The following is a 24,078-nucleotide window of genomic DNA, read 5'->3' as shown; positions in this document are numbered from 1 at the left end:
GGGCTTCTTGACAAGGGCTTCCTTGAGGAGCCAGAACACTGCATTTTATCACAACCTCAAAGCGAGCCGCCTGTAATCTGTACCCATGAGTCAGTGCTTGAATTGAAGAACAAGTGTGGTGTAGATAAAATTCTCAAAGCAGAAATTTATGTATTGAGGTTGTATATCACTGTACATTTTTCGCGGAATTCCCAGGCGATGGTGATAGACAGGCATAACCCATTCAAGCGAGTGAAGTGTCCCCACAGAGGCATTGGAGAATCGGCGGACAATGCGGCAGGAAATTTCTCCAGATGACTGAATATCAAAATATCAACAAACTTTTCTCGGGGAGCAACAGAAAGAATTTTGCAAACTTCATGACACAAGTGAGAACTTAAGAACGACTGGAATATTCCTGCCGTTTTCATCAAGAGCCTGATCGTGAGCCGAAAAATCGTCCAGGAAGCTTGCGGACGCGATCCATAGTGACGCATCCGCGACATGCCGTCCAACACTGACTGATGGCCTCAATAGAGAGCGAAGGAGCACGCATATATGCAGATATATATATATGCTCACCAGACCCGACGACCTTGGCCAAAGCCTAGAGGCATCGTGTCGCTGGTGAGGGACCCATCTTCATAGAGAAATATTTACGGCTTGAATTCATCAGGTCTGGGGCATTTCGTTTCGTCATGTGTCATCGGCCTATAGGTTCGGTCACCTTGAGAAATTTAGTAGAGGTGCTGCAAGCTTTCCATGTGTTTGTGTATACCAGAATCCCTAATCCAGGTCATCAGTGGCCTTCAGTAGATCAGTGTAATCCCAACCTACCTTTGGGGATAAGATAGCCGTTGAAGATGTCACTATTCGTTGTTGAGGGAGAGGAGTAGGATCGGGCAGCAGCGGGGTTGTCCCAATATTTTCGACAAAAGCTTAAAGCAGCTAACGCCAAGGCTGCCGTGGCTAAGTAGAACACAGGACCACCATCGAGCATTGTTAGATGAGCGTTTTGGTGATGCTTGAAGGAGGAGCCTACTTGAAGGTAACTTGCAGTGTTCTAGTATGTATGGCGTCGGACGAGGCCGAGCCAAGTGAAACATTTTGATCCAGGAAGACGGAATATCAACGTCCCAGCATCAATGATCATGATCTAACCCCGTCCGATAGTTATAAAACACATTCATCACGGTAACCCCTGAGCAGGCGTGAAAAAGATATCATTGCGATTCAAATCTAACAGATACTTGTCATCAAGGTTGCAGTGTACGTTGCCCTGTCATGAGGGTGTGGCCGTGACAACATCCGACTGATATTGCGAAAATGTGATGAGTTGTTGGTTGTAAGGGCTGAACTCATCATATACGGGATGAAGCAATGGCGAATGAGAAGATACGACAAGCATGCATGTGGATGGGCTTTGGTTTCGTTTGCGTTTCCTCCTGCTTGGGTGTGGGAAAGGCAGGGGTAGAGAGCGAGACAGATTTTGCAGCGGTCTCTATACTCCCGCTGGTAGAGGTCTTGGAGCTTGAGGCTGCTTGTGTCCCTTGCGAAATTTTGGGTTGCTCGATGTGCGTAACCGCTTTGTTTGTTGTAGCAGGCAGCACTCGAGGCTTGGATGGAGGAATCTTTTGAGGGGAGCTCACAGACAGAGCAGGAACTTCAGTCTTGTTTTTGCCTCTGTGGTAGAAAAATGGCACTTTCACTCTCGTCGAGGGTGTCCTTGGAGAAGTAGGCTTGAAATCATAGGCAGGAGCTTTCTTGACCCTTACATAGCCGCAGTGTTGGGTCGACATACCCTCCGCTAGGGCGGAACTCAGGAGTCTTGGAATTCTCAGCATCACCTTTCACATCCACGGGAATGTCACAGGAACTTGCAAGGGTCAAAGCGTACGACCTGCACAGAGAGGATGCAGAGGCACAGACACGGAAACGGGAGTGCCAAAGGTTGAGTTTGAATCTTGAAGATGCAGTGGACTTTCGAATATGAGCCTAGGAGGTGTCGGGCGTTGATGAGCTAGGAATAAGGGGAGCCATTGCATGTAGACGATGAAAGTAAAGACGTTCCGAGCAGCCGCATAAGATTTCCTTATGGTCAGCCTTTGCAGGGGTGTCTGTGGAAGGAGAGGACGTTGCTCAGTTCACCAGGTCCGCACATTCGGACAATATTAGTAATATGATGTCATTGCTCTCGCACGGTCGGGGTCGAGAATTTTGGACGCGTCGCGGTCACGGAATGATTGAGGCCAGTCATGGGCAGCATGATACAACCGGCTCGATTTTTATGTCTTTAAATCCTTGAAGTTCTTACTAGGCTTGACTTGACCTTCCTGAAGTTTTGGCACCTCTCCTAGGTGTATAGCCCTGCTGCGCTTTCCCACCCACAGGAGTTGCCAGTGAACAGCATTGTGTCTTGTTCGTACACAAATTGATGGCAGTCTCAACACCCTGCGTCTCACTGTGCTATAGGGACACGCTTCATAATGTGTAATCGGTCTTGCTCTGTGAGTCGTTATTTTCATCGCTGAGCCCGGAGCCGATAGCTCTTATCATTAATTCTGCACTATAGTGTGTAATTCAGTGTATGCAGGTTGTGAACACTGGACGGGCTTCGATGTGTTGCCAATTCAGATGTGTGTTGCAACAATCATTGGATTCAGCCGCACGTGCGGGCTCGCTGCGGCGTAGTCGTGACCACCGTCTACCAAGTGTCTTAATATGGTCGTTGAACTATGTTTTCATCAAAGCATTAATGGATGCACTTGCCATGTATGTAATGGTGTCTCAAATACAGGCAGTACTAGTACTATGAACTCTTTTTATGGCCGGAGCAATTCGGTCTTCTCACCCCTCCAGGAACGTACTCGGTCAGTGGCGTGCTGTGGGTATGATGTGACTGCGACCAGAACCAAACGTGATCTACGTATTTACGGACCTGCGGAAGGCGTTTGAATGTAGCACAGGACCGGCATCTGGGCCTTGGCTAGAAAATAGCATCTCATTGGAGTTTATAACGTTGGGTCCGCAGGTCCTTGCTTCTTGCTCCCTGCCCTACATAGTCCTCAACCGAATCGCGGAGACATTCTCGAACCATGGCCACAGGTGGCTTCTTCAAGGGGGGTACTAGCATAGACGTGAGTTTCTACAGGCATATGCCAATGAAATCACTCTCATGATTAGAAGATTGTTGCAATTATCGCAAACAGCTATGATGTCGATACCGTCCGAGAGGCAGTGAAAATGTACATTGTGGCCAAAAAGAAAAAGGGTCGTTCTGAACAACATATACACGAGAAATTAGGAAAATTGGAGATCAAGGTGTGTCTGTTATTTGCTTGGCATGTTGACAGACGTTGAGAATAAGTGTTAGTTCAAGCAGATAGAGGCGTTCCATCCCGCCTGGAGAGACGCTCGAGCGTTATTCCAGATTCGCAAATCTGATCACATCCCCATGTCCATTGTTCGCGAGCGATAAAACGCTCAGCGTCGCCAATTGGAGTGGGAGTCGTCCTCAATAGTGATGCAACAAGATATTGTTCAGTCGTATGTAAATAATTATGTAATAATACTGGAAGTCTGAAACCGCATAAGTGGATGACTTCCCGTAGGCAAAATAATGCGGACTATCATATACCGGACTTTGAAACAAAATTACCAAATCACCTAATAAGATATTCTGTAAGAAAAACCAAACCGTAGGTCAGCAGAATATTATATATATCGGTATCAGGTGCAAAATGAAATAGAGATGGAAGTGACTGACGAAGTAGAGTCTGCACTCCTGTACTGGTAGGAGCCGGTCTGACTCGACAAGAACGCATCAACAGACTCTACCTTTGCTGTGCGCAGCTCAGGACAAACTTTCCACGGATGAGTACCCTTTATTTGCAAGCTAGAGTGATCAAGCCTTCATTGCAAAATCATCCAAGCCAGTACATATAGAAACAAGGTAGGTATGTGAGAGTATACGAGGGATCCGTGAAGCGCGAGAGCTGTAGTATCGAACGGCGCAGGACGGCGCCGCCTGCGCAGGTACCGCACAGTAAGATTATGTCAGCGGATATCCGGTGTGATTAGTCCTAAACAGGCAAAATGTGGCTTTATTCTCGTTAAGATAATCTGTAGGGGGGGGGGTATACCCCCCCTACAGATTTAAAGTTTATTGGGGGGGGCAGACCCTTTCTGAGTTTCAAACGGTAACGACATGACACCCGGCATCGCGGCACACCTTCCTAAAGCGTGAAATTATATTCTATACCGCATTATTTTTGCCTGCGGGAAGTCATCCAGTATATAAATAAAAACATATTTCTCCCACTCGTTGCATAATACCCAACATTTCAAGTCTATCTCCCACGTCACACACTACTACTAGTTGACACATGCACGCGCTCCAGGAAAACAATTGAAGTCATGCCAGTTTCTGCATCGGAGTTGGCATTGGCGACCTTAGCGTTATGTTCTCGAACGCTAAGGATGAGACGCGGTCCCACCACATACATCTGCGTCATTTGGGCAATTTGAACGAAACCAAAATAAACCTGATTGTCCGGGGAATACGCGTTCTATGTAAATGATGAACTGTGGTCCCATGCAGGAATAAGCAACATATCGACATACGGTTGAGAGTGCCGGGGAAAAATAACCGAGCTCGAAGCAACAAATAGCCAAAATGCTAGCATGTGCAGAACTTCAGTGGAGAAAGAGAACCACATTATAATTCCATGAGCTCACCTCGCAAAGTAAGTCACGTGGGTTTGCACTAAAATCGTGAAACACCCCCCAATAAGGTCCGTAGCCGACGATCGTCGCAGTCCACGGGAATGTTTAAAAGCAACCCAGGCCGCGAGGCACAGTGTGAGGACCTCCCACACACAGACGGGTATCCAAGATATGCTATTCAGAAATAGGGCATCTCCCTCGCACTCATAAATGCACGCATAGGTGCCGGAGAAAACAAATTCCCCTGTTATTTTTCAATCAGCCTGATGCACTTAAGCTTTCATCCACAACCAAAGCTTACCCATTGAAACACGTGTTAGTGCTATCACAGTTATCACCGTGGAGGCGATTCTGACAGCCAGGAAGACAGCAACAAGAAGTATCAAAACCTTTCTGGATTGCTGATACATGGCATATAACCGAGCGATTATGATGACTTGCCTGACATTTCAGTCAAGTCCAATATCACAGAGATACATAGCTCACCGCCCAGAAATATATTGATGATCTGAACCATGCATTCTTGTGCGTTGAACATGATGCGGCCTGACAAATCCAGTGACATTAGTTATCAGCTTCGGAGGATCACGCGTTCCAATTTCCAAACTTACAGCTGTGGCAGTTATTTGTATTGAGTCAACGAGCTGGTCAATAATCTCATTCTCCTCTCCGTGGGAGTGGCTCACTCACCCCTACATTGGAGTTAATTGGACGGGAATAAAAACTTTGGTGCGTGATACTCACTAAATCTGACACCGAAGTTGTCGGACTATATACTGTGTGCCGCCAGTCAGAAGGAACTCACACTATATATGAGGAGACATACCCAGAATGTAATCGCTGATCGTAACAGATGGCTGATTAGCACAACATCAATTGCTTAGCCCTCCAAACATACACAATAAATATCATTCCACCATAGCGCACCTAGGATACCTGCAAGTCAGTACAACTAGTCAACCACACTTGTATAACAAGCTACACACAATGAGATACATAACGGTCATTAAAGACCAGCGTTGTTTCTGCCACAAATTAATTGTATTTTCACGCCGTTCTTTTGATGTGGGATTGCGCTCACCCAGATCAGCTCAACCTATAAAACCATTCTTAGCGAGATGGTTGCTCCGGTAATGTCATCAACTCACCTCTTGTCCGAACGTAAGTGCTGGCAATGTCATAAGGATATTAGTGGTTCTTCAAGACTGACTTGCTCACCAAAATCATACAAAAGCCCAGTAGCGGAGGCAACTGTGAAACAGCAGCCAAGGTTAGACCGAGACATCATTCGACTGGTTCTCCCCGAACCTATGACATAGCTGCAAATACGGTGTGCATTGATGAGCGGCCACCAGATGGGTTCATTTGAGACCACGGTCATACTGTTAAAGGTTGGGAGTGAGGGAGCAGCGAACTTGGTGGACGTATGTCGATGGTGTCCGTGCTATATGTAACGCCATCGTGGGCTTGCATCGCCGAGTAGATGATGTCCGTCCCTGCCTTCATTGACCGCAGTAAGTGTTGTTTGACCTCAGTAAGTGTTCACTCACTTGAAACAAAAAAGATGATCGTGATGGTCGTGAAACTGCAACGCAGCGAAGATCGCAGTGGTGAGCATTCTCGGATTATACCATCATGGCGTTTATGTAATTCCCATACTTTCAAAACTCGATGGTACAAGCTGTGAAGTACCGTGCGCAAGAAACATCAATTTGACTGTCGGATGGTGTCTCAAGTGTGCTGTATAAGGCTGTATAGTAGTACAAGTGGAGTATTATGATTTACGGCTGTTTCAGATGTCAACAAGACAGACACGGTAGGTGTTGCAGATGTACGCACCTCCGAGTCCGAGGGATCACTCATGATAATCAATACAAATAAATGAGTGATTCATTTTGTGATGTCCGTTCCAGTCCAGTTCAGAGGGGGTTGAGCAAGAACCGAGAACCGGACCTTTCTGAACGGTTCAGAGCCATCAGACTCAGTTTTCTTGGGGTTCGAACGTGAACTGAATTGAAATTTTTGATTGTGAGTAAAAGTTAGCGTTTGTGAGGTATATGGTCATTCGTTGTGCTGTATACGTTACGGTACGTCGCGGGGGCAGGAGACAGCAGGTAGTCGCACCAGGCAGTGAGAGGCGGAGCTCCACGCACCTCGAGGTGCCAGACATCATTAGCCCCCGAAAGCACAAATGCACCATGGACGTATGCAGTAGTCCGCACACACGGAATATAAATCAACCATGAACAAGCTCATTTAGTGCCAAATGAGCCACCAGCGATATGGGGACGCGAGATCGGTCCCGCTGTCCCCGCGCCAGCGACTGGGGGGAGTGAAGCAGTAGCAGTGGGAGGTGGTTGCTGTGATGGCAATGGTGTGAATACATCGTACGAGACTGATTCATTGTACCAAATCCTTATCAAGGACCAAGCGTCAATGTTGTTGTAAACACCTTATGCAGGATTGGTTTGCTAGTTGGCTTGACTGATAACAGGGCTATCCTGGATCCCATGAGCTATAGGCCAGGACGACGTCTGTCAGCCACCAGAGAAGGTAGACTACCTTGGTTTTCGATGGTGCGCTTGATTCAGTATCCATGCTAGGATGTTTAATGTCTCAAATACACGAAAGTGTCCCGACTGCCTTTATCACGTTGACAGCCGACCGAAACTTTTCGCATGCTCCATCGAGTCTCGCTCTGCAAAACACAAGAGAGGACAATTTGCGCGAATAACAAGGGCCAGTAGGCGGCCCTTACAGGGCTTCAAACCCCTGCGAAAATGAAAACGACGCAACAATATAGATTGAGTGGGGAATTACCATCATAAATATGTGTTAGCTTGCGAGTGTCGAGTATACATAATGTGATGTAAGGTTGAGCTCTATGCCTATCCGGTCAGCATGAATGATACCTGAATTCAGAACAGCACCCACAGATCGTAGAAAAATCTATGTCCAATGAGGATGGCGAATCTAAATCGCCTATGAATGAGGCGCTGGTATCTGATCTTGAACGTGAGGAGAGCCAAAAGCCATTTGCCAGAGCTCCGGGCCATCCCGTATCAGAGCCTGAAATAGGAAGGTGCACACGATGAAGAGGCAAAAATTGAAATAAACGTCAGAGGGACGTACGATGACAACTTCCACGGCGATTAGGGCGATGATAACGAGTTCCATCCGATGAGTAGATGACTGCAAAGAAGGTCAGCATTCGCCCACAATCTTTAACGTTAGTGAACGTACCTCCGTAAGTAGCTGACGGAGAGTTGATTGCACCTGGGGTGGGTGGACAATGAGCTTCATGAATTGTTCTACCTCGAGCGTCTCACCTCTGTGGCGTAGGTTATTTTTTCATTAACCGCGTTGGTTCTAGCCTTCACTTCGAGAGCCGCTGTCATAGATTTGAAAAAACCTTCCAAATCATGTTAGATCAATGTGGACTCGTAACCACTACGCCAACCTTCTAATTCAGGCTCGGTCCAGTACAAGTCTGGAGTGTCAGAGAAGTTCTCCCTGTTGAGGTTAAGGCCCTGGCGAAACTTCATGAGCGCTCCGAGCTTCTTGATAAGGGCTTCCCTGCTCAGACCAGGCTTCCCCGTCTTCTCGAGGGAGTGTGGGAGCAGTGCTACGGAGGAAAGGTAGTCTTCAAGTGATTCTTCAAGACCTGAAAGCGCTGTAGAACGTGATAGTGCTTGGGAGAATGCATATCGCGCCAAAAGGGTATCCGTAGGGAGTGCATGGGAAACCGGTGGTACCGCAGGGGCGTTTTCAGAATACTCGAGTGGCGCTACACTTCCAAGTATAATTAAATCTCCTTGTATACGAGTTTTTCTGGGAAGGGAGTTTTGGCAAGTAAATAAATTTGGTTTGAGTCCTTGGAATTAATGAGTACCCACTCTGTTGGATCTGTCACAAATTCCAGTTCCTCTGTCTCTGGATCCTTTAACCGTCCAACTTCACAAGGGGCAAGGACTTCTCGTGCAAAACGTCGCGCTTCTCCCTCTCCAAGACCCCAGCACACAACACTTCCATTCGAGAAGACAAAAATTTCACCCCCGTCACCCCAGTGTGGAACCCACCAGGCATCGTGAAGTGTCTGAGCATCCGGAAGACGGGAGCGTAGTCTTGACAATAAGTAGCGTTCTGCTGTTGCAAGAGTTAACACAGGCCTGATAGAACTTCGAGTAGGCGTCGGGTTAGAGCGAATGGGTATCGATGCAGATGCACTACGACGAAGTGGTGTGCTAGCTTTCGGTTTGTGTTTTGGTGTTTCTGAAGGCTCCACGTCCACAGAAGCTGAGAAAGCACGGGCATTGAAGAACCAATGGTTACGATGTAATGCTGCAGACGCGAGAGTAGGGTGATTGGAGCATGAGCGCAAGTTCGTGTGGAGACTATTGGTAGTCCTCAGTGCTCTGTAGAAACCGTTCATGTAGAGATGGGGGATAAGTGCAAACTCAAAGCTGAAGCCTTAAGTTATGAATGTGGAATCGAATGAGCTACAAAGCCGACTCGGTGACGTCCACCGGCAACAGAGTACTAATTTGGGTGCAAGGAAAATGCCGCGGCCCGCAGCCCAGTTTACTTAGCAACGTAGCACACTTCAACTGGTTTCTAATTTCAAGGGCACTTATGTTTACGGGGGAAGGTGCGTTGCGTTGCGTCCGGACAAGTACTGGTATGTATGCTGTAGAATAGATATACAAAAAAGTGCGAGGGGGGCTTGCTCTGCTCTGTGGAAATTCATCAAAACGTGCATAATTCACGAACTCTTTCCTGGCTGCGCATTGCGGATTTCTGCACGCGGTGCCATCTCGTAATCCCCGAACCCAAGAGACTTCTGAACATCCTTGTCACTTGCATCTGGCTCAAGATGACCTTGAGCGTTACGACGGGCTCTATACAATGAGTATTTGAGGTCGGTAAATACGACAAGCAACAGAGGGAAACGCACCTGAAGAACGTGTACGAGAGAACAACGTCATCAATGCCCCTACATGCAGGGTCATCGAGAATGTCTTTATCTATGAAAAAAAGGAGTGGCATATCGACTTCCTCTCCTGCAAGCAATTTCTGCTCCTCAAAGCAGAAGCACTCTACTTTCGAAAAGTACGGAGCGATCTACACACCATTAATCATCAATAGCTGCTGACATCCAACACTTGGTGCAGTACCCACTCGGTCAGGCGTAACATTGTACGTTGCGATTCCAATTATATCCTTTTTACTCTCATTCTTTGCCTTGTAAAAAGCGAGACTAGTCTCGCCGGGAAGGACCGTCACGAACTTCTGCTGTGGAGTAAAAGCCCACGGCAGTGCTTCAGCACGGTCAGCATTGAAATGAACCTTGATGCGACGTGCTCCGTCAATGGGGACCAGGCGCGCAGGCTCGAATCGGCCTGTACCGACATTTGGAGTGCCGGCGAAGCCAGTGGCTGCGCAGAACATCCGGTAGAGAGGAACTGCAGCATAGGTTACTCCTAGTGCAAATACAATCTGTTGAGATGGAATAAAAACATGTCAGAAATAAGGCAGAGAAAGCGTACGACAGCAGAGGAGTACATCAACAGATTGCGATTCCGGGCCGCGTATAATGACTGTCGGGATGCATATGGTGGGGGACGTGAATTAGTGTTCGGAGGTGTCTTGGGGTGCGAATTGGTGGCCATATTTCGCCAAATCATGGAGCGTGATGGCGGCAACCACGAGAATGGACTTTTATTAAGACGGGTCACGAAATGAGTGCTGTTGACAGTATGCAACGAACGGCTCAATGAATGGCATCGAAGGAACGCGTCTGGGCAGTAATGAGCAGTCTATGAAAAATTGAGCACGACAACGATGATTGATCCGAAAATACGCTCACCAACTGAGGTGCACGACCTGCCTTCAAGAGAGGCACACGCAGCTTGAAGGACATCGCCATCAACGTCCAAGATGGTGAGCAAGACATTTCCGCTTGTGACCATCAAGCAAACACGTGACTTTCTGCGGGGAGCCTTTGGATTTTGAACGCATCAGCAACGCCCACGACGACCACGACATGTCGACAGGAACATCAACGCCTTCTAGCTCGAAGACGCCCACTTCGACAAGCGATACTGATATAGAGCAGCTGCTCTCTCGGGAGGCATCTGCCTTCCAACGTGAGCTCGAGGTCGAGCGAATTCTCAAGGCGTTCAAGCTCAAGTACGTGGCTGCCTGTTGTGTTTGATCAGTCATTTAACATTATGACGCAGCCCATATGATATTCTCGACATAGACGAGTCTTCAAAGGCCGAGGGAATCAAGCGCAGATACCGACAGTTGTCTCTCTGTGAGCGATCTCGCTTCACCTGTTCTTTAATTCGCCGAACAAAGCTGACGGTTTTGCGCCTTCGTAATCATGGTTGTCCGTTTGGTGATTCTGGCCGACCTTGAACACGGCTTCACTTCTTGTCTGGTCAATGTTGTGCATGCGTACGTTGTTCCGTAACAAGTCATCCATCCTGACAAGACCCCCCACGCTCGTGCTCCAGATGCATTCGACCTTCTCAAAAAGGTGCGTTTTCTCCCTTTCATGATATCTTCCCTATGCTCCCATGTTTCTTACTGAGTTCATTTCTGTACCTCACAATACTCTCATCTCCAAACGGAAGTTTGAGTATTCACATTTCTTCGCATATCATCAATTTTGCTATATACTTCTGGCTCCAAATTCTCACTCTTGACCCAGGCCGAATCCGAGCTATCTGACACTGCTAAGCGCGAAGCCCTCGACGCCACAATCGCAGAGGCGCGTCTACAGCTCCTCCGCAGTCACGGCTTCTCTACGAGCACGCAGGACGATGATCCGAAACTTCGAGGGCTGGTCCCATCCTTTAAGGTGCAGCTGCGAGCAAAGGTGAAGGACTTGTTAATTGAGGAAGAGGTTAGACGCAGGAAGTGAGACACTTTTCTTTGCTGTTAACCTCTATTGCAGCCCTAATGATTTGGTATTCTTGCAGAGCGATCAAGATGAACCTTGCAAATGAGGGACTAGAAGCTCGGAAAAAGGAGGAAGAAGTTGCTACCAGGAAACGTAAAGCGGAGGAGGACAAAACATGGGAAGGTGCGTTTTGTAATTTTCTTCGTCATAACCGCTTTCATGATTCACCATCTATTACCTATTCATAGAGTCGCGTGAAACCCGTGTTGATTCATGGCGGTCATTCAATAATAGTTCGAAGAAGAAAAAGAAGACGAAGGCTCAGATCCTTGGATGATTCCCTGAACCACCTACATCTTGGACGCGCCCAAGGGAAACCTCAATGCCCCGCCGTTGAACGTCGTTCACCCGCGTGCGGTCGAGCGCTTAGATTAACCCCGTTCTCTCTTGTAACCCATAGTTCCTGCCAAATTGCAATGTAAGAAATCTAATATACCACAAGGACATGCTTCCTGTACCTGACCGTCCTGACGCACGCATGTACTCAAAAACGGCAACTCATCATGCATATTTGCGAAATGAAGCACAAGTAGATGTCGGCATATCCACTTGGTAAAGAAGGTTGTTGAGCCTACTTTTCAGCGAAGTTCTGTGACAGGTCTTCAGTGCATACCACGATGTCGAGAACGACAGCCTGACCCGGACCAGATGACCTACGACAGTATTCTCGCGGACCAATCACGGTGAGCAAGCCAACTGTCCCGCGCTGATAGCAGTAACTTATGTAAAGGTGTTGAGCCTTAGTTTCGGAAGCGGCGTGTAGCATGCCTAGTGTGACTTACTCAAGTACGCCTCATCTCTTGATCCTGCATTGGCAGTTCGGGAAATAATAGGAATGTGATTTAATGGACTGCCGACTCGTACTGCAAGTGGTTATCTGCTCCATTGCCAGCTCACTTCATACCAGAAGTAGTTGGCGAATTTTCTTAATGCCAGGAGACCCTCAGAGTCGGTCACCTTGAACAGGATGTGGAAAGATGTGGAGTGCTGCTGTGGCATAAATTGCATCCCATCACGACGGAGGGTGCTGCGTTGCACAATGATTGTACGAAGTTGTTGGGCAACTTAACAGTTCAGACCGCATCGATCCCCTGGAGATTCAGGCAAAAGCATACAAGGCGAGTCACTTGCAGAGGACCTCACTATAAGTAACCCTTTTCTACTGGAAGATTGCACCGTATCTTTGTGTTCATTGATTTATATTTCTTCGGTAGGTGTATATGCGTCGACACATAACAAGGGTGTTGTTGCATGTCAAATCAATGCATACTTTCTTGGATAAGTTTGACTCCTACTTAGTCGGTGTTGACTCCGCCAGAAACACCACAGTTTGGGCGTCCAGGGTACTTTTTTCCCGTTAGAGTTGGGTCTACCTCGGATACTTTAGGCGCATGAAGGGCTGCTGGCGATCATGACAGTGTTCAGAGGATCGACACGAGTCACACGACACTTTGTGCTTGTGTCATGCGGATGGGAAACAGCAGAGAGAATATGTGTCACGAGCTCATTGCAGTTCGATATCACATCAGAAGAGTGACCACTATAGGATGTGGGTACCTATAGAGTGATGCATGCTCCGCGTCATGATTGACACGTATAACAACTTGAATACTCGACAACATTGGATGATCAAGTCGTTTGAAAGCCAACCGATTCCCGAACACTGACTCTAGTGTCACATGTGATTATATAACACGTATATAGTAGGAAGGACAGCGGCACGTGGGAAGTACACTCTACTTGCACTCCCCGACGATGTGATCCACCGTGGTCATCATCCAATTCGATACCAATGACTCGTCTTAGACTTCACGCAAGGTGAATGGAGCATATCAAAACTTCTTATCGAGTTCATTTCTCGTCCGTTGCCCAAGATGCGGCTCTCAAGGAAGGTGCGTTTTCTATATTTTTTTTTGGTCGTGCTCTCATGATGCATCATCCAATAGTATTTGCCCGTAGAGTCCAGCGGAACCCTCAGTGATTCATGACCACCATTCAATAATGATGTGAAGAAGAAAAATAAGATCCTTGAACGAAGCTCTGAACCAAGTAGTTCAATGCAGCCTTGCAGGATATCGTTCAAGGATCTGGGTCTCCGTGGACGCATCAAAGATGTAGATGAATCAGGTGGTAGAAACTTCAGTGTCCTGCCGTCGAACCTCTTCACCCGCGTGCGTTCGCGCACATAAATTGCATTGCACGAGAGAACCTTAGCTTTTAAGCAAGGCAGTATGACAATGTCTAGCATACCACGATGTCAAGGACGAGTGACCTGGGGCAGCATCCTTGCAGATCAGTCATCACAGTGAGCAAGCCCGCGCTGATAGCACTAGCACTAAAATATTTTAGCCAGGACGATCTCCGTATATATAATTAATCCCAGCTTATCCCTTGTTCTGGCATGCGCCGATTGTGGATAATCACTTCCATCGCCTGAGCTTAGCTTCAGAAGTGACGTGTAGTATGGTGTGACTCACCTAAGTGCGCCACACCTCTTTATCCTGCGCCGCCACGCCGTCGCAATGCAGGGTAATGGGAATGCGATACTCCTCAATTGTCAGTAGTTGCCAGCTCACTTCATACCAGAAGTAGCGAATTACAGCAACGGACATTTCCTTGATGTCGGGAGATGCTCAGAGTCAATTACCTTAAAAAAGTATAAATACTGCGATAGCACGAATTGCATTCCATCAAGATGGAAGGCGCTGCTGTGCACGATGACTCCACGTTGGGCAACGTAACATATCAGCCAGAATCGACCCTACCAGAAGACGCCAGCCTTTACGATCTGACTTCCGAAGAAACTGCATTCTTCAAGGCGCAAATCGGTATCGACGACGATGAAGACTTGAAGAGGCATATGCTGGAAATTAAGGCGAAAGCATACGAGGCGAGTCACTTACAGAGGATTCCACTAATAAGTGATATAAACCTCTGACATCGAAAGACTGCGCCATATCCTTGGATTTGTGGATTTGTCTTTCTTCGGTACGTAAACAGTAACTCTACTTATGCATCGACACATAAAAATGGAACCGTACTCAGCGTGAACATTACGAGTAACCCTCTGTATGATTACATCCTCAAGCTTGGTCGCGAGCGCCCCGATGCCGTGTTGCTCGACATTGGATGTTGTTGTATGTCAAATGATTATCTACTTTCTTGGATAAACTTGACTCCATTGTAGTTGGTGTTGACGCCAGGAGGGCTGCGGCGGACGGTTTTCCTGCAAAAAACATCATTGCGTCGGATATCCGCAACGGTACATAACCCGTTTCGTCAGTGAATCATTCTTGTTAACGATGTGTGCATATATGCAGAATTCCTCGAGTTAAGCCACGAACTCTTCAGAACGACACCAGCTTCCTACCCCGGGTGCCTCCTTCCCGGAGATGTCCTCGATCCAGAATTTCTCTCCATAGCTAAGCCGTCAAACGACGTCTCTCCGGCACCAGCCATTGATTTGTCCTCGCTGAAATCCCTCAATCCCCTTCATGGCCGCATTAGCGCAATAAATGCTACTAGATTATTCCATCTCTTCACTGAGGACAAACAATTGCATCTTGCCAAAGCTCTCGCGGGTCTGTTATCTGCGCAGCCAGGCTCTGTTATTTGCGGTCATCAGGTCGGAATTCTCGAAAAGGGCATTTCAGTTGCCAAGATATCGGGCTCCGAGCATCGGTCGTTCTGCCATTCTCCCAAAACTTGGACATCTTTGTGGGATGGAGAGGTGTTCGAGAAGGGTAGTGTAAAGGTAGAAACGGAGTTGGTGGAAGTTCCGATTCACGGGAGGATACTCCTCGTGATGAGGTGGTCAGTGATGAGACTGTAGATAAAAACATAGCAGTCAATTTGAAGGAAGGTTTGGCACCATTAGTAGACTGACCAACATTATCATGATAACTTAACTAGTCTCTGTAGAACACGACGGTTCAACGACGAATCAACGTCACTGATCAGCGGTGCATTTTATGTCTGAACCAAATTTGGCCCGGGGTACCACTCAAGCTTCAAGCTTCAAGTACCAGTGGTGTACCAATCAAACATGCGCGTGACCACAATCTGCATCAAGGCTTCGTCGATGCTTCATCGATGCATCCATGTATCCAGGTTGTGGTAGCCACCGTGTTGACGTCTGGTGGCTCGTTCCCACGCCTGACAACACCACCAAATATGCGCCGGTGGTGACCTCAGATTGGCAGGAATACATCTAAGACCACGCCCGATCATGTACTTCGCCATCGAAGACATCGGACGGAACGGAAATCCCTCATGAACAGGGGTGCCGGTGCTCTCGATCTCTCCCACTGACCTCTCCCACATCACCACCACGACCACAACCACAACCACAGGACCACCGCTGCTGTTCATCAACATTGGATAACGGAAACGAGGATGGAACGAGAAGAGAGCTGCGTGAGCGTGAGGCTGGAGGTACCTTATGAGGCCAATGACCTGTGAGTCCTCTGTTCTGACTTCTCTGATGCACAGGCCTCGTTGTGGGCCGCCCTACTTTCTGACTGACTCACACATTGCAGACAGGACAAGCGGCGCGAAGATCTCGTTGCGATTGTCAAGCGCCAGCAGGACCGCTGGCCATTCAAAGAAGGCAGGAGGCGCTTCACCTCGAAGACAAACATGGCCCAGATGCGTGCCGTGCTCCTCAACCCGGCTTACGGCTTTACGAAGCAAGCCCCTGCCCCCAGACAAATTGAGGTGCAGCCCAGCAATGCTGGGCTGCCTCCACCTCCACCTCCACCTCCACCTGGAGTCGAGCTCGAACTTTGTGGTGCCGAGGCAGATCTTGGCGGCTGCACCCCACCATACTTGTCTCCACCTTCCGCTGCGAGAGATTCGCTGTCGCCACCATCGACTCCTTCCTCAGAACAGGTCGTTGACCTCTATGTGGACTTTGTGCGTCCTGGTGCAGACCTCGAGCAATTCGCATACTCGATCGCTCTCCAACAGGTTGGCGCGCTGAACGAGCTGACGGGTGAGTGGCAGGGAAGCGCTGCGCAGCTTGTTGAACGGCTGCACGAGAAAGCTCCTGGCATTGAAGGTAAGCGCTTTTGACTATCACAGTTGGCACACCTCACTGCGCTTGTCAGATGCCACTGAAATCACATACCCAGACCCAGCCCATCCTGAGTATGCACGACAGCTCGCGTCCGCTGCAGCAGGCGGACTGCTGGACTTGGCCCCAGACATTCCCAGCGTCCATATCCCACCGGACAACGTTCTCAAGCTGCAAGTCAGATTCGGGCAGGTGGGTCTTTGCGTCCTTTTTTGGGGGTTTTATTTTGGACCGCACAGATGAGGGCCGCCACTACAGCTGCTGGCACCACTGGCAGCCAGCACCGCACCACTGTATCCGATGCTCGTGCATCCCAGTCGTGCACTGCGGCAGCGTGGCTTGCTGACAGGGTGCAGGAGGAGCCTGGGTATGCTGCCTTCAAGTCTGGCCAGCACCACGTCCAGTCGAACGCGGCCGTCGTGGCATCGTGGCAGTTTGCGGTACGATTCTGCGAGAGGTACAGCCAGAAGCCATGTCCAGGTGTGAGTGCCCTAGCATATCTGCTCGGCCCTTTCTGAGGGCATTCTCCTAGGAACCAAGTGACCGCCGGTCTCAGAGCATTGTCAGAGGGCCGCGCATCAAGAAAAAAGAGGTACAGGATGCCCTTGGGGTGGGGTCAACATGGATGACAGAGGCGCAGCAGGCGGTGCGCATCTTGCGGCAATATGGTGAAGGGGGGACCTCACCCAGGCAGGCTGTGATAGCCAAGTGTGCCTCAATCAGCGAGAAGGCTGGTGCACGAGATCTTCTGGCTTATTTGCGTACACAGTGTAACTGACTTAATGTGAATTTACCTTTTCTCTGGCAAGTCAACCTGGTTTCAGCGCGTCGTCTGTTGTGGAAGGCAAGGGATGCATGTATCCTCACCTACCGCAAGTCAATCCAGTTCCAGCGCATCGTCTGTTGTGAAGGCAAGCATACATATCCTCCAGTGCGTCGTCTGTTGTTAAGGCAAAGGACACCTGTATCCTCACCTACCGCAAGTCAATCTGGTTCCAGCACATCGTCTCCAGCGCGAAGGACACCTGTATCCTCACCTACCGCAAGTCAATCTGGTTCCAGCACATCGTCTCCAGCGCGTCGTCTGTTGTTAAGGGCAAAGGACACCTGTATCCTCACCTACCACAAGTCAATCCGGTTCCAGCACACCGTCTGTTGTGAAGGTTCAGCCATCTGATTCTCATTTCGAGTAGGGACGGACGGTTAGGCAAGAAATTATCGTGAGTTTAGTATACTACACATTTGATGTATCTACTTCAGTCATTAGAGTAGGGACGGACGGTTAGGCAAGAAATTATCGTGAGTTTAGTATACTACACATTTGATGTATCTACTTCAGTCATTAGGGATAATGCACGGCAGCCGTGAGGACTGCCTGAAAACCAGCCCCGCCATCCTTCTGCAGATAGTCACAGAAGGCGCGAACCTTTCCCATGAATGCAGGATTGTTTTCGTACTTCTCTACCAGGAATCTCAGTGTGAGGGACACATTCCAGTTCGGCTTTGCTGACAGCTGCTCGACGAGGGTGACAATCTTGGCACGCCTCGCAGCCTCGGTCTTGAGGCCGCCTTCGTTGCGTCGCCATTTTGCACCCCACCGGTCCTTCAGCTCACGCGTAGAAAGGTGGCCGTTCAGGCCATCAACATATTCGGTCCATACGTCAGTGATAGCATCCGCGGACTGGTAACGATACCTCGGAAGCCAGTCTCCATTCTTCCACTCCCATTCATGAGCGTCAAGCTTTGCCCGCCCATATTTGGCGAGGAGGGCCGCCCATTTCTCCGACCGTGGATCTGAGGGCACAGTTTCGGTGGGTGGCAGCTGGTCAGCGCCAAAGGGGGCAAGTGAGGTGGTGGACGGCATCATGAGAGGGGCCTCCAAGCTAGGATGGCTGACAGTGGGCATCAGGCCGCTGGTGCCCGAGCTCACAGCAGCAGCGCCTGAGATGCTGATGGTCACGTTGGGAATGGCAGCGCGGTGCAAGGAGGGCGTGTTCTGAAGGCAGAGGGAGGACAGAGAGGGTGGCCCAGCAGTCTGGTGAGTAGGCAGTTGGGTGGCTGCAGGAATTCGTGCCGTCGTCAGCTGCAGGGAGGTTGCGTGAAGGAGGAGAACTTACCTGCCCGCATGGCTGTCTTGCGACCATTTTTGCGCCGTCCATGGGAGCCGTTCGCCAGCTCTGTGAGCAGTGCGCTCTGTGTTTCCATGTGCTGCCGAACCTCTGCCCGCAGGGCTTCATTCTCCGCACGCTGGGCTTGCTGGTCCAGCGTCATGCTGGTGACGAGACCCTTGAGGCTGCACACCAGGTGCTCAGGCAGGTTTCGAAAGGCCATCCTGGCCTGCTCCTCAGCGTGTGTGACTGCCTGGACGGCTTCGCATGCGTAGTCCCGGAAGCACTGCGTGTTGAAGGGCTTGAATTGAAACACCGGCATTTCAGGGTGTTTGGCGAAGAGGAGCGCAGCATCCTGGAGGAGGACCAGGCGGAACCACAGGAGCACGAGCAGAAACTGGCGGAGGGCGATGTCTGTTGCGAGCTGTGAGTGCTGAATCCGGTCTTTCAGTTCCTGCTGGGCCTGTTCAATAAAAGGGAAAATTTCGCGCATGAGCATGGGCGGTGGCACTGCAGGCACTTAATTTATCAGAGGGTGCGCTGCATGTCTGGTGAAGAGTTCCTACCAATGCTGTTCCTGGGGAGAGCGTAGTCCTCTGGGCGCCGTGCGTTGAACATGCCTGCACCAAGCAGTGCATCCAGAGGAAATGCACGGTCGTAGACTGGATTGAATGAGCCGTTTTCGCTCCAGCCACCGAGTGCCTTGGTGCCGTTCACACTCGCTCCATGTGAGCGTGCTGTCTGGGCAGCATAGTGACGGCCAGCGTGGGTCTTTTTCGTAATGTCGATGTTGTTCTTCACATGCATGGTGGTGATGCGGTCACGATGGTCTGGCATCGCACGTCAGCTACTGCCGCTAGGTCAAGGGCTCCTGCTGCACTCACTTTCATAGGTCATCTCCTTGGCTGGGCTGCCCGTGTAAAAGACGTGGCAGTCGTACCACTCCCGGCGACCATACTCGCCATAGCCCTTGTTGGAGAAGTCGGGGGCAAAGTTGGGAGGAGCGCAGTTGAGGATGTGGAAGTGGGCAAAGAACAGGAATGCGAGTGCGCCAACGGGGCAGAGCTCCACGTGAACATGGCGTATGGCACCGTGTTTGTCAACTCGGCCTGTCTGGTTGTGCTTTGCATTGTTGGCCAGTGCGGCAAGGACCTGGACAGCGGGATGAGACATGACAGCCCCACCTCTGGGGGCACCGTACGCACCTGGATCTCATTCGTTTGGTCCAGCGGAACAGTAGCCGTGAACAGGTCTGACCACTCCAGCATGCGGCAGCCCTCCCCACGAAAGGCTGTTGTGGCTGATGCCAGCAGCATCGCGCGGTCACGGATGCCAACAAAAATATACTGTGGCCCCGAAAAGTCGGTGAGGCACCAGAGAGAGCAGCGCAGGAGCTCGGCCTTGGTGTAGGTGTCTGTGTGGCGGTCACAGTCAGCAGCAGCAAGTAGGGAGGCAACGGACACTTACCAGAACTTGTGCCAGCTGCCTTGACCGTCTGCGACTTCTCGACTCTCTTGGGCTCATGGTGCTTTGATGCTGACTCGAAGGCACGTATGCGTGAATCCTTGCGCAGGCTGATGTGCGTCTCGTGGTCACGCGGATGAAGGTGCTCGTGGTTGAGTCGGTACTTCTCGAGAGCGTTGATGACCTGCGCAACGTGGGATTTTCCAAGGGACGACCCTTGGATGATATCTTTGCTGCCACGCTTGTACTGAGCAGCGGGGGAAGGGGCATCAGCAGAAAATTCTCGCTGGGAGCACCAGAGAAAGCACGCACCTTCTCGCGAGTGGTTTCATGGTGGAGGAACATTGACACCTTTGCAGCGGTGACAGGGAGTGCGGGAATAGGAACTCGTGTGCTGTCCTCAGCGGCAATGCGAGATTGGTCGGCGTCAAACCAGAGCTGGTAGTTCTGGACCTGCCTGGGGTAGCTCTTTGCCGTGCCCTTGCCCTCGAGCTCCTTCTCTCCTATCCTCAGCCGCAGCTCATGAGATTCCTGCTCGAGCATGCTGAGCGAGCGCTGCATGCGTGGAGAAATCGCAACAGCAGCATTGCGGGGTGCGGGGGTGTCAGCATTGCACGTTTGCATGCGGGGCCGCTTTGGACTCGGTGGGGAGATGGGAGGAGGTGATGAGGCACGACGGACTGTGCAAGTTGACAGCATTGCGGGCGTTGATGCCAGACGGTGAATGTGAGGAAGGGAAATAGCAAAGGGCTTTTAAACCCACCAGTTAGTTAGATTGTGGATGCAGCTCGGGTCCGCTAATTGAGGTGGTGCACTGAGACGGCGACATTCCTGAAAGGCCGTCAATATGAGGATGCACACGTAAGCAACGGTGAATGTGAAGAGCGAAAAGACAGAAGACTCACCGACTAGTCCGTTATTTACGAGCCTTTCATTGCTTCCCAAAACGCCGTTAGCACAGTGCATCCACAGACGGACATGCCAAAGAGAGCGATGGGTTCCATGCTGGAAAGAAAGGTCAGGGTGGAAAGAACAGATGGAGTGAACAAAGTGGAAGATGCTAACCTTGAAGCGGGCGGACAGGCCGAAGGGAGCGGGTGGTCTGATGCTGCCAAAAAAAAAGGTCTGAGAGGAAAGAACGGACAGAATGAAAGGCACTTACAATGAGCATGCGCGCATGCTGAACATATCCGCGGGCGGACAGGCTGAAAGGGAGCGATAGGTCTAATACTGCAGAAAAAGGTCAGAGTGGAAAGAACGGATGGAATGGACAAAGATTAAACGTACCGACTAAACCAGTTACATATTTTGATTTCTGGGAGTCGCAGAGCTGACATTCTCGCAGGTGAAATTGAGGATCTCGCCGTCGTTCTGGCTCATAGACTGATAGAGGTGCAGGAGAAATGGATGGGCGGGCAGGCCGATAGACTGATAGAGGTGAAGGAGAAATGGATGGGTGGGCAGGCCGAACGTCCGGAGCTGACATTCTCATGGGTGAAATTGAGGATTTCGCTGTCGTTCTGGCTCATAGACTGATAGAGCTTGGAGGAGAAATGGATGGGCGGGCAGGCCGAACGTCCGCAAACGGACAGGCTGAAGAGAGTGAAGAAAATGAAAAGGTCAGAGTCCACAGAACGGACAGACCAGAGAAAGAGAAAGACACGCACAAAAGGGAAATTGGCCCCTGGCAGGCAAGAACGACAGGAACGGAGGTCCAACGAACGATTGTACGGCGGGCGCACGACGCGCGCCTCCACATTCGCTCCCAAATGGCTAGCGGGCGCCCCAAGATCTCGCTCAGATCTTGGTCTTGAATGGGGCCGCCGGATCTCGCGCAGATCCACCCCAGCTAAGGGGCCTCAGCCAAAGTGGGAGTCGAGTGTTCAGCGTTGGCCACAGCGCCGCCGTGCAAAAGCCGGAAAAGGGACGACGCTGAAAACGAAAGGATCGGCACGAACGAACCTCTGTGGGACGACGACGACGACGACGCAACGGGTGTTTGGGGGGGTGGGAAACGACGGCGGTCGGGGTTTGAAAAAAAAAAACCCCGTTCAGTCATGTACACAGGTGGTGACCCCGGTTGGCTTTGGCGGGGGTCACCAGCGAGGTCACCAGGCTGGGGTGGTACCCGGGGGTATACTCTATGTATCTCAGTCTCTCAGATGACAGCAGTTCCAATTTCAAAATCTTCCGACTCCGAAAGAAGTCACACGACACAAAGTAACTTGTTGGGCGAGTTGGACCTCCGCTGCCATTCTGCCCCGTCATCACCAAAAGTCCCAAATATAGATCTACTTAGATATGTAAAGCGTGTTGGATCCCGTGGCAACGGAGACGTCGGATGGAGCCACGTAGTACGAGCGCGACCAATTGAGGATCGGACAGGTGACGTCCAGGTGACGTCGAGCTAGTGTGCAATGTCTCACCCCGATCCCCCGCAACGCTCATATTAGTATAGCAACGTTTTTAGCTTATAGACTTCGTACTTACCACACGAGCACTTCAGTCCCAATACCAGACTGAAGTGTGAGTACTTGATTACATTTACTTATGATTGCGCCCTAACATTTACTAGTAGAGTTTTCTATCTACTAGGTACAGTACTATGGACCTAGAGTCCCAATACCAGACTGAAGTTAGAGTTTTCTATCTACTAGCGCCCCCTCGCCCGATCCGCTCGCCTCTGATCTTCAGAGGTTATGAGCCCTGTCTCGACCATGGATACTACGCTCCCCAGCACCAACTCTGCGCTGTTCAACATCCCAAAGCTCGCCGACGATGGCTTGAATTGGATAACCTATAAGGGAAGAATGTTAACGGCGCTTGGCGCTCAAGGCCTGATGCGATATACCGACGGTCGTAAGACAAAGCCCGCTCCCTTCGACGTTGACGCGACGACGGGCAAACTAAAGAAGCCGGATGGCACTAAGCCGACGGACGAGGATCTAGAGGAACTAGAGGATAAGATAGACGAATACCAGCAAAAGGACTCACTGGTTAAACAACAGATCTTCAGCACCATTTCCGACCAACTACTACTTCGCGTCCAGAATCTAGGCAGCGCAGCTGCTATCTGGGACGAGGTGTGTAAGATCCACGAAGGGAAAACGGAATTGGTCCAGATAGACCTCCGCCGCAGACTCCAGGAGTTGAGATGCGAGGAAGGAGGCAATTTGAAGGCGCATTTCGGGGAGCAACTACGCCTCCGAGAGCTGCTTGCGGGGATGGGCGCAAGTATCGAGGATCGCGATTTCTACGCGATAACGTTGGGCTCATTGCCCGAATCCTACCGCCCATTGGTCTCGTCAATAAACGCAGCGGCCAAAATAGCCCAGAAGGTACTCACCCCCTACGAGTTGATCAGTGTGGTCACCGAGGAGTACGAGCATCGCCAGCTCTCAGAACGTCGAGCTGGGAAGAAGGGCAGCAACTCAGCTTTTACAGCTAGAGCAGGCCAAGGGAGGAGCCGCGAGACTGGTAACTCCAACCAGCAGAACGCAGACGTGGTGTGCCACAACTGCGATAGGAAGGGTCACTACAAGAGCGACTGTTGGAGGAAGGGAGGTGGGAAGGAAGGGCAGGGTCCACGTCAGAAGAAGGCGAGGCAGAACAAGTCTGCAGCAACAGCAGCAGCCGCCACTGACTCCCAGGACAACTATGCGTTTGCGTCAATAGATGGTGCGCTTGTGACTGGGGAGAAGGACTCACCTGCAAAGAACCGCACGGCAATCATAGATTCCGGCGCTACCTCCCATTTCTGC

The 24,078-nt window shown here is 50.3% G+C and overlaps 10 protein-coding genes across 10 annotated transcripts; 5 read left to right on the top strand and 5 right to left on the bottom strand.

Annotated features, from left to right (window-relative positions):
- Positions 1-583: 583 nt before the first annotated feature.
- Positions 584-1,135, bottom strand: DEU56DRAFT_127345 (uncharacterized protein). Its single transcript, XM_041344680.1, has 2 exons — positions 817-1,135; positions 584-765 (listed from the first exon to the last, which is right to left on the bottom strand). Exons 1-2 carry the CDS (start codon positions 977-979, stop codon positions 683-685), a joined length of 246 nt encoding a protein of 81 aa, XP_041211725.1. The 5' UTR covers positions 980-1,135; the 3' UTR covers positions 584-682.
- A 77-nt stretch (positions 1,136-1,212) lies between these two features.
- Positions 1,213-2,099, bottom strand: DEU56DRAFT_127304 (uncharacterized protein). The gene has a single exon (XM_041344679.1). The coding sequence runs from the start codon at positions 1,821-1,823 to the stop codon at positions 1,341-1,343; it is 483 nt and encodes a 160-aa protein (XP_041211724.1). The 5' UTR covers positions 1,824-2,099; the 3' UTR covers positions 1,213-1,340.
- Positions 2,100-2,934: 835 nt separating this feature from the next.
- DEU56DRAFT_127278 (uncharacterized protein) lies at positions 2,935-3,549 on the top strand. The gene is made up of 3 exons (XM_041344678.1): positions 2,935-3,116; positions 3,166-3,300; positions 3,353-3,549. Exons 1-3 carry the CDS (start codon positions 3,075-3,077, stop codon positions 3,455-3,457), a joined length of 282 nt encoding a protein of 93 aa, XP_041211723.1. The 5' UTR covers positions 2,935-3,074; the 3' UTR covers positions 3,458-3,549.
- Positions 3,550-7,655: 4,106 nt separating this feature from the next.
- On the bottom strand, positions 7,656-9,244 carry DEU56DRAFT_127217 (uncharacterized protein). The gene is made up of 5 exons (XM_041344677.1): positions 8,601-9,244; positions 8,165-8,535; positions 8,034-8,116; positions 7,948-7,980; positions 7,656-7,896 (listed from the first exon to the last, which is right to left on the bottom strand). Exons 1-5 carry the CDS (start codon positions 9,134-9,136, stop codon positions 7,687-7,689), a joined length of 1,233 nt encoding a protein of 410 aa, XP_041211722.1. The 5' UTR covers positions 9,137-9,244; the 3' UTR covers positions 7,656-7,686.
- Positions 9,245-9,303: 59 nt separating this feature from the next.
- On the bottom strand, positions 9,304-10,673 carry DEU56DRAFT_784509 (cytochrome c oxidase assembly protein CtaG/Cox11-domain-containing protein). Its single transcript, XM_041352221.1, has 5 exons — positions 10,571-10,673; positions 10,251-10,520; positions 9,883-10,200; positions 9,659-9,825; positions 9,304-9,602 (listed from the first exon to the last, which is right to left on the bottom strand). The coding sequence occupies exons 1-5, from the start codon at positions 10,655-10,657 to the stop codon at positions 9,467-9,469; spliced, it is 978 nt and encodes a 325-aa protein (XP_041211721.1). The 5' UTR covers positions 10,658-10,673; the 3' UTR covers positions 9,304-9,466.
- DEU56DRAFT_784502 (DnaJ-domain-containing protein) lies at positions 10,674-12,144 on the top strand. Its single transcript, XM_041352220.1, has 6 exons — positions 10,674-10,893; positions 10,944-11,020; positions 11,184-11,245; positions 11,420-11,628; positions 11,691-11,794; positions 11,860-12,144. The coding sequence occupies exons 1-6, from the start codon at positions 10,748-10,750 to the stop codon at positions 11,946-11,948; spliced, it is 687 nt and encodes a 228-aa protein (XP_041211720.1). The 5' UTR covers positions 10,674-10,747; the 3' UTR covers positions 11,949-12,144.
- Positions 12,145-14,126: 1,982 nt separating this feature from the next.
- On the top strand, positions 14,127-15,607 carry DEU56DRAFT_126994 (uncharacterized protein). The gene is made up of 5 exons (XM_041344676.1): positions 14,127-14,561; positions 14,619-14,659; positions 14,717-14,808; positions 14,859-14,933; positions 14,992-15,607. Exons 1-5 carry the CDS (start codon positions 14,367-14,369, stop codon positions 15,501-15,503), a joined length of 915 nt encoding a protein of 304 aa, XP_041211719.1. The 5' UTR covers positions 14,127-14,366; the 3' UTR covers positions 15,504-15,607.
- A 199-nt stretch (positions 15,608-15,806) lies between these two features.
- DEU56DRAFT_784489 (uncharacterized protein) lies at positions 15,807-16,389 on the bottom strand (the record flags this gene model as incomplete). The annotated part of the gene is made up of 2 exons (XM_041352219.1): positions 16,210-16,389; positions 15,807-16,128 (listed from the first exon to the last, which is right to left on the bottom strand). A coding segment is annotated over exon 2 (242 nt), but the record flags the coding sequence as incomplete, so codon positions are not given.
- A 318-nt stretch (positions 16,390-16,707) lies between these two features.
- On the top strand, positions 16,708-17,551 carry DEU56DRAFT_784484 (uncharacterized protein; the record flags this gene model as incomplete). The annotated part of the gene is made up of 3 exons (XM_041352218.1): positions 16,708-16,937; positions 16,985-17,227; positions 17,278-17,551. Coding segments are annotated over exons 2-3 (485 nt in total), but the record flags the coding sequence as incomplete, so codon positions are not given.
- Positions 17,552-21,295: 3,744 nt separating this feature from the next.
- On the top strand, positions 21,296-22,483 carry DEU56DRAFT_753392 (uncharacterized protein; the record flags this gene model as incomplete). The annotated part of the gene is made up of 3 exons (XM_041349716.1): positions 21,296-21,440; positions 21,663-21,811; positions 21,857-22,483. 3 exons carry the CDS (start codon positions 21,296-21,298, stop codon positions 22,481-22,483), a joined length of 921 nt encoding a protein of 306 aa, XP_041211716.1.
- Positions 22,484-24,078: the final 1,595 nt, after the last annotated feature.

Source organism: Suillus clintonianus, assembly GCF_016758775.1.
Source record: "Suillus clintonianus strain FC179 chromosome Unknown DEU56scaffold_14, whole genome shotgun sequence".
In the NCBI taxonomy this organism is placed as follows: Eukaryota; Fungi; Basidiomycota; class Agaricomycetes; order Boletales; family Suillaceae; genus Suillus; species Suillus clintonianus.
The sequence above is the reverse complement of the archived record's forward strand: the minus strand, read 5'-3'. Positions and strand labels throughout refer to the sequence as shown.